At 35.5% G+C, this 12,091-nt stretch overlaps 1 protein-coding gene across 5 annotated transcripts in view; it reads left to right on the top strand.

Annotated features, from left to right (window-relative positions):
* The window catches only part of ATP11C (ATPase phospholipid transporting 11C), a 203,178-nt gene extending 191,709 nt beyond the window's left edge, over nucleotides 1-11,469 (top strand). For 2 of the 5 annotated variants that reach the window (XM_028842295.2, XM_028842292.2), the window contains 2 exons: nucleotides 6,066-6,170; nucleotides 8,845-11,469. In XM_028842295.2, coding sequence (XP_028698128.1) covers nucleotides 6,066-6,167 — 102 coding nt within the window. In that variant the 3' untranslated portion in view covers nucleotides 6,168-6,170; nucleotides 8,845-11,469. Of the gene's footprint in view, nucleotides 1-32; nucleotides 99-5,291; nucleotides 5,500-6,065; nucleotides 6,171-8,844 lie in introns of those variants that run through there. The other 3 variants (XM_028842294.2, XM_015128326.3, XM_077989653.1) reach the window with 3 other exon arrangements.
* The last annotated feature ends 622 nt before the right edge of the window (nucleotides 11,470-12,091 follow it).

Raw genomic sequence — 12,091 nt, 5'->3', positions numbered from 1 at the left:
TTAGTTACAGCATGTTGAACCCCTCCTTACAGGTTCATCACTTAATTTCCTCTTCTGCATAAAAAGTATAGTAAAAACTTCGTTATCCAATGCAGGTGGTAAGTAGATTCCTTAATAGTGTTCTATGTGACCTTCAGCAATCCATATGGAGTATCTCCTATGCTCCATATGGAATTTTAAAAGGAAAAAATTATTTTATTTTGTATTTAGCCTAGAATTTTCACACCAGGAATTTCCACACCAACATTTTCGCTTTAAACTTAGAAATTTCCCTGTGGGCCGTTTGCAGATTGTTTTCAGTTGATAACACCAATTTGCCTCTTTCAAACCTTTCCCCTTCCTTTAATTATAGTGCTGCTTAATCTCTGTGTTGCTTCTAGCCCTGTCTGTCCAGCAGTATATTTGAACCAAAGAGAATTCCCTGGATGTGGTTTCTACATCCTTAGCCTCTGGAACACACTCGTAAAAATTCAAAATAGTTTTATGAGTGTGCTTTTATTTTTCCTATTAAATTGTAAATTTCCTGTGGGAATGAGAAGTTATTTTTTCTGCTGCCTTATTATGATATCTTTTAAACATTTTTTTAAAAGTCTTTACAGTGAAATAGGGAGATGAGCATGGAAAATAAAACTTTTGGCAGATTTTGACCAACAGGCTAATTAAATATGTCATATACCTGCCAACAGTAGCTGATTTTGTTAAACAAAACTGTTTCTGTCATATTGACACAACTAGATCTTATAGCACCTCCAAGGCAGTATTTTCGGGTAATATTCTAAGCTACAACTACCTGACTTATTTGATAAATTTGCCAACCAGTTTAGCTACAAAACTGTTACATCATGATTTTGTTTTTGCCTGTTGAATTGATAGAATCCAGTAGTTGATATTAGATAGACATGGGGATCTGAAATGATTAGAGTAAGAAAACCTTCAGTGATTAGAATTGTAAAAGAGGAGTTTCATGTTACAAGTCAGTGTCAGCCCCAATCAAAAAAAAGAGAACTGTCATAGGGTACATTGATTCTTCATATACCAGGCCAGTCAGTGTGTAGTTAGTTGGCCAGAATTGCTCTTAACTCACTGCTTCTGCATGTCTTATGGGCTGGAACTGAACGCAGTAATGTTAGCTTAGGTATGACTGCTATACTCTAGTCTGGTGTTTTAGGATGGAAAAGTTGCATTGAAATACCTGATTATGTCTCAATATCAGTTGAACAGGGATAAAACAGGTTGATACAACAGACCACCCAGAATGTCTCAGGTGGCAATTTGCATGAAACCAAATAAAATATGTTGCAATAAGAAATGATTTGGGGCTTTTTATAATAGAGAATTTTTCAGGGAAGGATTTCCAAGTTGCTCTTCCATCCTCCTTATTTGGGAGTATACTTTGGAGTGATCCTAAATATGTCTCTTATTTGAGGTAATGGAACTCATTTTAAATAATGGCTCACACCCAGCTACATGGTCTAAAGATTATAGAAATATCTCAGAAAACAAAACCTTCAAACATATCATCTTTTTTCTTATTAGGCCCTCTCTTTAAAAAGTTAGACATTGGCTGGAGGTGACTCTTACATAGACCATTAAATTGTGGGATGCTACTAAGCAGTCACAGATAAAGACTTAGAACATTTTTTTTTTTTTTACGTGAACAGATTCTGAACTTCTGTTGAAAGTATGGAGTTCTGGGACTGCATCCTTTTTTACTTAGCAGCATAGACCGTTGCCAGGGGTTTAGCATGAAATTTGTTATGGGTTATGTCCGGCGTAGGAAGAATTCTAGTGTCTGTGCTATAGCTGGGCATGCTGATGTGCTAGAACAACCAGGAAAATTTCCATAATCATTTTCATTCATGCAATCATTCATTCATTTATTCCTACCCTCGTTGAACCAATAAACATTTGTTGAACCACCTGCTGATGAACATCTCTCTTTACATCCAATGTCTGAAAGGCTAAATGGTTTTTCAGACTCTGCAGGATTTCAAGAGTTGCAAATGAGGCAACATGTTGTGGGCACTCAGCAGCGCTGCCTCTTTTTTTTTTTCTTATGAGAAAATGCAAGAGCAAAGTAGTGCAATATGAATGCATAAAGGCCTACTGCAACATGGCAGCCATGGCTATTCTGATAAGTCACATCTGTTTATATAAGGCCCTATTTGGCTATATCAAAGAGGTGGAGGCCAACTTCTAAGATAAGGGAGAAAGAGTATGTTACTTTCCCCCAAATATTTTAGTCTTCATGCTCAGTCACCAACAGTCTGACACTCTGTGTGATTTCCTACTTTGTTCAGTATTCCTTGCTAAGACATTGGCCTCATTTTAAAGAGAGGCAGAAGATACTGGGTCTGCCCCATATCCTGATAGATCCCCTGATGTGGTCAAATGTGTGTCTCTACCTAGAGTAGAAGAATCCCTGACTTAAACCAATAAGTATCGTGAACACTTTATACACACAGCCAGAAATGTGGCAGGTCAGCTGCCAGTGCTTTTCGAATGTGGGTCTTGGCAGCTGCTTTGAGAAGGGGACTTAGCAGTGTGTAGTGAAAATGTCTCTATGGCATTTGAGAAAGAAGCCAAGCTATTTATATTTAACAATTACAAGAGCAGCCTTATGCTGAATTCTGTTCAATTCAGCGTACCTTGCCTGAGGGCCCACTATGAGTTAGCTACTGTACTAGGTGTTGGTAATTCACGGATGAATCAGGTGTGGCCCTAGCTCACAAGGAGCTCTCACTCTAGTTATAAGGAGCATTCATATGGAATACTTTTGTAAGCAGGTATTAAACAGAATAGCAGAATCAGTGATATGGCTTGTTTTAACACAATTGAGCTATTTCAAATCACTACCTCCTGAAACCTCCAGTAAAATCGCTAGTATGGCAGCCTCCACTGCAACTGAGTTCTGTCATAATGCTAGTATTAGAAAGAATTCCAGTATCTTCAAATATAGGTTCTCTCAGTTGTTTAACTCAAGGGTTATAGTTAAGCCATGTATCCATCAGCTGTATTTTTAGCAATGAGGTTAATTTTTTTCCCCAAAGTTCCATTATTAAGAATCCTAGAGTTTTTCTTTAGCTTTATGAAGTGACAAAACTGCATAGCAATGCTGTTGATGGTATATGATGAAACTACCATTGAGCACTGAACAGTGAAACAACAGGATAACACCTCAAGGAAAGTTCAATTATAGGATTTTTGTATTTCAAAAGTTGTTTCCCCCCTAAGCATAGTCATTGGCTGTCTGTAAATCAGTGAAATATACCTCGACTTTCTGGCCAAGTAGCAAATACCATTTCACATTTCCAGTGGAGTAATTTCCACATATCCTGTGTGAAGTTTTCTCATGTAAGTCACCACAATCAAAAAGGAGGCTTAACTTCGCCGAAGGTAGACAAAGGAAGACTATAATTTAATGGGAATGCACCCAGCAACATGGCCATGCTTAGCATGGGATGTCAGCACAAACAGGAAGAAATATTCCATTATGTAGAGAGCTCTTTCAGAGTAGCAGACAGGGAAGGGAAGAATGTCAACTGTCTGAGCCAAATTCCCAGAGAAAGCACTTTGGAAATTTTGGAGAATATAGTTAATCATTATAATAATGATGATTACTATTATGATTCTTACAGTGTCGTATACAACCGTGGGTTCAGAGGGCAATAGCCCTGTTAGCTGGATTAGACAAAAATAAAGTTTAATCCTAATGTCGTGGCTGTTGACATGGGCCTTTATCCATTGGCCTCTTTGACATACTGCTAATTGAGCTGGTGTCAAAGCTCTCTAGGTGACTGCAAAGGAATGTGGAAATTTCATTCTGTTTTAGCTCGTTATCTCCTGTTTACCCCACCCCACTGCCAGTTGCTAGCTCTATCAGTTTTTTTATTGCTTTAGTTCTTCTTTCCATGCTTTCTCCTGCTTTCTGTACTTTCATTTCCTTTATAAAGTAGTTTTAACACCTAATCCATTAACTCCTAACATTTTTGCTTCATAGAAATACTTTTATCTCCAATGGTTGGATACAAGTTTTTGAGCACACCAAAACGTGCTTACAGTTGCAGTCTTGAATAGATAGGTTTGTGCATTAAACACGGGGGTGGGGAACTTGGTATCATGCTAATCTTGTCGCAGGGTTTTTGCCCATAAAATAGAAGATAGAAACAATTAAAATCTTTTTCTCAGAATCTAAATATTCTCTAGCTTTATCAGTTGGGAATTTGCATTCTACCAACATGTCTACCAGCTTTTTTCATTCCACCAACTTTCTTCATTTAAGGTAAAAACAAGAAAAAACGTAGTTGTCAAAACATGAATAAATTATTTACCTTTAAAAGTTTAATTGTTTATTAGAATCTGCTGGATACATATGTTACTTTAGCTGGTTTCTTAAAGCCCATTTTAAGTCACTAAGTAGACAATATGGGTAATCTGTATTAGCAGAGTTGTTAAACTCATCCACATTGTTGACCACTCATCTTCTGTTTTGCTTGGGCAATGCCAAAACTGAGTCTGTAAATTACCTTATAATTTCAGGCACAGAATCAGAAGGAAAAAAAATAACCTTAGGTTTGCTAGTTAAACTTTATCCATTTTTACTTTTCTGGGTGTTTTAAGGGGAAAAAAAATAATACCTAGGTAAAATTTAGCCTATCTTTCTAAAGAGGACTCTGTAGGAAAAACAGGGAAACCAATCAAATTAGGTTGTAAGAAAGGAAGTTAAGCATTGGTCAGAGGCAAATGGGACTGAAATGTGATATCACCAAATGCTTTCTCATTGTTATTTTTGATTAGGTTTTTATCCTGCAACTTCTTAAGAGCAGTCAGTCCTTTCATAGTGTATCTGTACAGTTGGATAGGGGAGATAATTACTTCAAGATAGATTGGTGATTGGCAGTGGACCCTGGACATAACTCTTTGAGCAATGGATTTTGAACAAATGTAGGATAGTGAATTAATGATTAGAGATAAGTCTTATTTTAACAAGAAGCATATTTTAAAGCTATTTTATTTAAAATAGTCAATTTTCCCATTAACAAAATAATTTCAAATTGACATGTAGAGAAATAGTAGTTGGCACATAATAATAGACTATTCCTATCACTGACTCTGCTTTTACTTCAGAAAATAATGTCTTCAAAACTAACATATCATTTCGGCTTCGAATTCTCAAGGTTTCTTTTTAAATGTCTTACATTTGAGAGATTATTTACTTTTTTTTTTTTTTGGTTTTTGCATTTCTCTTTTTTCTACTGCAATTTTCCACCTTTTGTGCAATTGTGAACAAGGTAACGAAACGCCTCCCTTCCTCAGGAACATCTACTATCTTCATGCTTTCTCAAACTTCCAGCAATCACAGTTTCTCTTGGAGTGAATAAGGTGATTTCCTTTCTTAATGTACCAACTTGCTTGCATTCTCATTTGCCTGACACCATTTTCTGATTCTTTATGAAAAATTACTTCTCATGACTCATTTTATATCTTCTATTGATGCTTAGAGTATTTTGTCATTTTCTTTTAATCATGTGTTCACCTTCCAAATTGTCACACTGGAGAGGAAGTAATTTTTAAAAGCTTGGACTATGGGTCTGTAGTCTTCATTGATCCACGGTATGCAGTAGCCATGGCGTGTTAGAGCTAGTCTGTTCACTAGGACAGGAATGTTTTGCACAAATTTCTCTTTGTTTGATATACTCACAGCACCGGCACAACTCTCAGAGGTGTTCACCAAAAGGATGGTAAGGTTTACTAATCAAACCATATTGACTCATCTTACCATATTACTTATCAGTGCCATTCCAAAAACCCAAGTTTGCCACATACTACTGTTGTCTATTTACTTCTACCACAAAAACAATTCGAGTTGGAGACTTTTTTAGGCCTTTGAATGTATTCATTTGAATGTTATGCATTTACTATATAGTGTAATCATTTGTACTTTTGGTCAGAGGAGTAGTCTATAGGAAATGATTTTTTCTTTTACCTTTTTTTTTAAATATATAATCACCAGGTAGGTTAACTGATTTTCACATGCTTTAAGTATCTTTGCCTCACTATTACAGAGAAATCTGAGCTGTAGAAGGGCATCTGACTCATTATCCGCCAGACCTTCAGTCAGACCTCTTCTTTTACGAACATTCTCAGACGAATCTAATGTATTGTAACAGGTACCTAGTGTTAAACAAATGGGCTGGCTTTAAAAAAACAGATTAACAGCATTATAAAGAAAAAATGAAAATATCACTCTCTAAATTTTCTCTGCTGTTGGTGTGGTGAACTTTACAATATTCTTTGCAAAAATATAAAGATGCATTACTTGGAATATGGGGAAATATGCTTTTAAAATTTGCTAAGCCCCCCCCCCCCAATAAAATGTTAAACATTTTTCAGAGCCAAATGTTGATACAGCATATTTAATTTGTAAGGGGCAAGTTGTAATGGCAAGGCCATCATGTGAAAATGTTTGTTAATATTGATCAGGAAATATAACTGATTTATAAAGATCATTTGGAAAATTAAAAATAAATATTCCAAAATTGCATCTGTATAATATCAAGCCAATTTAGCATTGCATGTTCTCTTGGGAATTATGTGAAAATAACTAAATGTGTTTGTACTTTCATGTGCTGTGTCTGTGTGTTTGCAGGTACTGTATACACTTATGTCCTTGTAAATGTCTGATCTCCAAATATATATCAATGAATCAGTCTAATCATAACTTTTTTAATGTCAAGTTTTATTCAAGCTAAATGTTTCAACTTTCAGAGGTAAAATCTTTCATAGCCATTCAGGGGGATGCTTGCCTAATGATATAAAATGCTTTATAATAATGTTTCCAAAAATGATTAAATTCACTTTGTAATATATTTCATTTACCCCCAGAAATATTTGGGAGGAATTGATATGCCATGAGAGGGACCCTTGAACTCAGAATGACTCCTTTATGTGTAGTCTGTATTTCCTTCAGGGGGGCCTTTAACAACCCAGACCTCTGGAGGTCTTTTATCCATCCATAGGAATTTAGAGTAATTCATGAACAAGGCTTCCAAGCTTGTCAGCTTAGAAACAACTCTACACAGCTTAGCGCAGGGCCATCTTTCATGCACACATAAAAATTAATGATCATCACGAATAAAATTGTGGGTTAGTTCACTTTGAAGCTAATAATTGCGAGTCCACCTCATAGGCCCGTTTTTTTCAACAGCTGTCAACTCTGCCACCCTCTAGTAAAGAATGCAAGTTAAATTAATGGATTGAATCCATTGGTTCTTCTGTCTTCCTGGAGTTCATCAGTCTGCATCTGCACTGTTATTTTAGAAGCAGACTCATTTTACCACAGTTAGCATCCTTTTACCCATTTTTGAACAACTTACCTGTGTATCTTTTCCCTTAGTAATAAATCTGCTTCACAAGTAACCTTCAAAGTCTTTGACCCCTTTGTCCCAGATTGCCTTGCTCTAAGCTGTGTGATGCATTTTAGCAATATTGTTTCTGGCTAATTTTGTATCCCCCTGGATTGCTCTCTTTAGCTTCGTCTGTGGTTTGGGGGACTGGGCTGGATAGAAGACACCGCTATTGCTTTTGGCCTCTCCAGGGCCTTATCTCCTTCAATGTCTAACATAGAACTGAGGAAGTATTTTTTAAAAACAATTATCTTATTTTTAATGCAGTTATTTCTTCCAGGAATAGATTTTCATGTGGCATTATTTCTCCTCCAAGGACAATAATTCGCAGCTAGTTTAGGCATCTAGTTTGTTCCTTGGTTAGTAAGGAAACTACCTAACTCCTCAATGTGAGTTACATTCTTAATATGAATGGCAACCTCATTTTGGTTAGAGTCGCCATGACTCTGCCGAGCTACCGGAAAACCTATTAGCGGTTCTGGAGAATGTGGAACATAAATAGATATGGAAGATATTCTGATGAACTTCTAGTCCAACCATGGCAAAGGAGGTGTCCCAGAATGGGAAGAAAATAGCATACTACTTAAGACCTTCCACTACTCAGGTTCAAAAAGATTGAGTTTTAGAGTGGAGAATCAGGCTCCCTGTTTTGACATATGACTTCCATTTCTTAACATATTTGACTTACACTTAATGATCAGTTTGTCTGTCATGCACCATCCTGATCATAGCATTTGATGATGTTTAGAGGACAGAGAAGAATCTACAGATTTGATAGGGAAATATCCACGGTTTCTCTTCCAAAAAGATGAAGCATAAGAAAAAAACCAGAAGAATCAGTTGACTCATAGATACGTGATCTACCAAAAGGAAAACTGACTTCCATATTGTAGGGGGAAATGTGCTTCTTTCAGTAAAAAGGAAGAATATTTTCACAATAATCTTCCAAAGCTGGATATATCTTCAGACTTCCTCTGTCAAAATTAACACATCAAGAAAAATAGTAATCTAATCATTCGTCAAACATTTCCTGAGTATCTGCTGTGTGCCAGACACTATACTAGCTGCTGGAGATAAAAGGTAAATAAAATGTTCCTGTTTTCAGGGACCTCCCAGCCTAGAGGAGAAGGGATCATAGCAAGCAAAACCTCTGCTATGGTAAATAATCCCAGAGGTAGAAAGTATTAGGAGAACCCTGGAACAATCCAAAAGCAAAAAGCAAGCCTGAATCTATTCAGCTGACAAATGAAGAAAGGATTAAAATCTGGTTATAATGCCACTCTTTTTTTCCCCTGCATGTGAATAAAACTTGGCACTTTGTTAAGACAGTTGCTTTACTCTCATAACAAAATTTACTACTTATTTCTGAAAATGCTTAACAGATGGTTTCACATTATTAAAATAAGCCTTTTAAATCTGTATATTTTACATTTTTCAGAATCCGAATCTTGAACTGCCTATGTTATTGTCCTACAAGCATACTGACAGTGGTTACAGCTAAAAAAGAAAGCATGAAGAAACAACTACAAAAAGTTATCATCTCAGGATACTTGATATGCAACACACTAAACCACTCTCATGTCTAGAGTTCACAATAAATGTTCATTAAAATACCAAATGATTCTCTTAAGCATTTACAATTATTGTAAGTAGCCTTTATGGCCAAAGCTGTAAGTTAAGAATTACATGAAAGTTGAAAGCAAGAATACTTAGAATTCTGGCTTTAGATAGAATAATATAACTCAAATGGGTGCTCTTTTAACCCATGAACTCTGTGAATGGATTTAAATACAATAGTATAAAGTAGAAGTTATGCAATGAGAATGAATAGATTTTGCTAATATTACTTTTTTTGCCTGGCAGAAGAAATAGACTATTTGGATCACATTTCTTGTTCCTCCTAAATGATCATCTTAATTTTGTTTTTCAAAAGTACATAAGGAATACTTGAAAATACAGAAGGACTAAATAGTATCAATGCATCAGACAAAGTAGTTAATCCCTTCTGTTTACCCATGTGCTACTTATGTCTTGGTAGAATATTCTTGCCAAAAAAAAATACCTTGAACACTTATGTGGAAAGTGTTAACTTACGGGTATTTTTGTGGGAATAGAAAAAAATTGTTTATTTTTTATTCTTCTGAATTAAACCCCACTTATGGGTGTAAGCCTACTAGACTTGAAAATAAAGCATAAAACATTTCCAATCACTTAGTAGCCCCTCAAAGTAGTTAGGAAGTAAACAGATTTTTCCAGTGTTGATTTTACTGGGATCTGCAGTAAAGTGGTTTAAACCATAGTTATATAAAAATAAAGGTCATTCTGAACATTAGCCTTTTATAATTTTATGTGAAGAGGAAGAAAAATAGCTTATTTTAAACTGTTGATGGTTTTTATTTGAAAGAGATTGCATTTGTGCATATATGCAGTGCTTTTTCTTAAACATGGCCAATTTGGAAAGGGGGAAGGATCCACCCCAAAACAGTGGTTCAGCTTGTAGAGCCATGACTCCGTGAAGATGAATGTTGTCTCTTAACTTGGACAGGGAAATGGTTTAACTCTAAACCATGAGACTGACCTTGGTAAAGTCCTTGAGTAGCTGAGCTAGAAGGAAGATTTAGCCTTCTAATTAGCTCACTTGAAACATAAATGTGAAATGTCTTCATTCAATGTTAAACACATACTTTTTTGGATATAAATGACCATATTTATTTGACTGCTAGTTTTTTTTTTTTTTTTTTTTTTTGGTCTTTCTGGCATGCCTGTACTATTATTAATGTTTATATTGTACCTTGATTTGGAAAAGTATTGGAGTTAATCTGTATTATATTTATATAGTCCATATGGCACATTTGATTCTTCCACATATATTTTATGTTAATGTTTAGGTATGATTTTCTTCTAAATTCTAGAAAAGAACATAATTTCAGTTATCAGAAGCCATTCCATCATTATGGACCCTTTTTCATTATTACATTTGCTCTCATATATCAGTATTATTTTTGAGCATTTTGTTACATGTCATTCACAACTTACCTAAGTGCGCTGTGTTCTGGTAGCCTGTATTTGAGGTAAGCTGCTGAAAACAAAGTCTCTGTATTCTTTGCCTATTCCAAAGAGCTAAAAAGTCTAACCCAGGAAAGCTTTTGATATTTTGTGCTTGTTTTCTTGTTCTTATGGTTGTTGTTGCTGTATTATTATTGCTGTTTTACATAAAATCTATAGGAACTGTGAATACAGACAAGAGAGCCACAGTAGAGAGGCTTGTTTAATGCAGTACCATTGAAGAGTTAACAGAATAATCTAGTAGAAAAGTAACTGGTTGTATGTAAAATTCTTTCCAGCCAGAAAGAAAGAAAGACAAGGATTAAGGGGGATTTAGAGTTACGTCTCAGCTACACATTACATTGTGACACTGCAGCTCAAATTCAGAATGGCAATGATATATGATATCATGGCCTAGATCCTTGAGAAGCACCTGGCTTTCCTTTTTAAAAGATACTTTACTGAAGAGCTAAAAAATGGCTAGTGTGGGGTTAGCAGATCGAATAACTTGAAATAGACCATGTATTCCTAGCACTACAATGTAATCACCCTATTTGTGACAGAGAAAGGGAAAAAAATGTAATCATAAGATCATCTGCCTATAATTTGAATAATTTTGAGCTAACAAAATATCTTTGTAACTTTCACAACTGTTGTCCATTGTTTGAGGATGTTACCTACTAAACTGAAAACATTCATTCCATATCTACTACATATACACCAGCAACAATATAAATGTAAGCCTAACTTTGCAAAATTCATAATAATTTAGTGAAGGAATTTTTTAATAACATGCAGTATATAAATGTGCAGATTTTATGCGTGTTGACAAAATCATTTTTCAGCTTGCAAAATGGGACTGCAATATTACATTTTCCACTTAAGCAGTTTTTTACATCTACGTTATTGCTTTCTAAAATGAATGTGAATGCCATCTTTTATGACTGCAACTTGCCTTTTCCATTACAGAAATTTTTGTTTGATGTAATCAATAAACTTTGGTATGATATGATTGATATATCAGCCTCTTTTTTTTTGGAAAGGTCTCGGTTTGACATTAAAATAATGTGGAAGCAATTTGTTGATGGGAACTAAGTTTCTAATTTCTTCTTGACCTGCACAATTAAAAGAAGTTTGACCATTTCTACATGAGTTCAACTGGTATTTTATGGCAATACCTAATTTGGGGAGGGTAAGATATTTGTAGGAGTTTTTAATAACACTGTACCTTGTTACTGCATAGATAAAAGTCCAGCCAAATCAGCAAATACATGTTGAAAGTGTACTTTGTGCTTGGCAGTGTGCTTGATGCCACCTGTGCATTGAAGGTAGCATGTGTATGGTCTTCGTGGTCTGTGTCTTCAACCCATTGAACTCATTTAATTCTTAAGCAGTCAAACATGAAGGGATTTTACGGTAGCTTGAAACTTGGTCCAAAGGTATATGTGTACACACCACTTCCCTACCTCTTCTTACATTGCTCAGCCTGCACCCAAGACCTTGTGAAAGTCCCTTTTCTTGAAAAACCTCACTGTCCTTGACTGCCAAGAAACCAGAGTTACTTCACGGAAACTGGTTTCATTGCATTTCTACATTTCAGTCTCTGTGTTTTGGTAGTCTTTTAATCCTGTTGGTCTTTG

Source organism: Macaca mulatta, chromosome X (genome assembly GCF_049350105.2).
Source record: "Macaca mulatta isolate MMU2019108-1 chromosome X, T2T-MMU8v2.0, whole genome shotgun sequence".
Lineage (NCBI taxonomy): Eukaryota > Metazoa > Chordata > Mammalia > Primates > Cercopithecidae > Macaca > Macaca mulatta.
The sequence above is the reverse complement of the archived record's forward strand: the minus strand, read 5'-3'. Positions and strand labels throughout refer to the sequence as shown.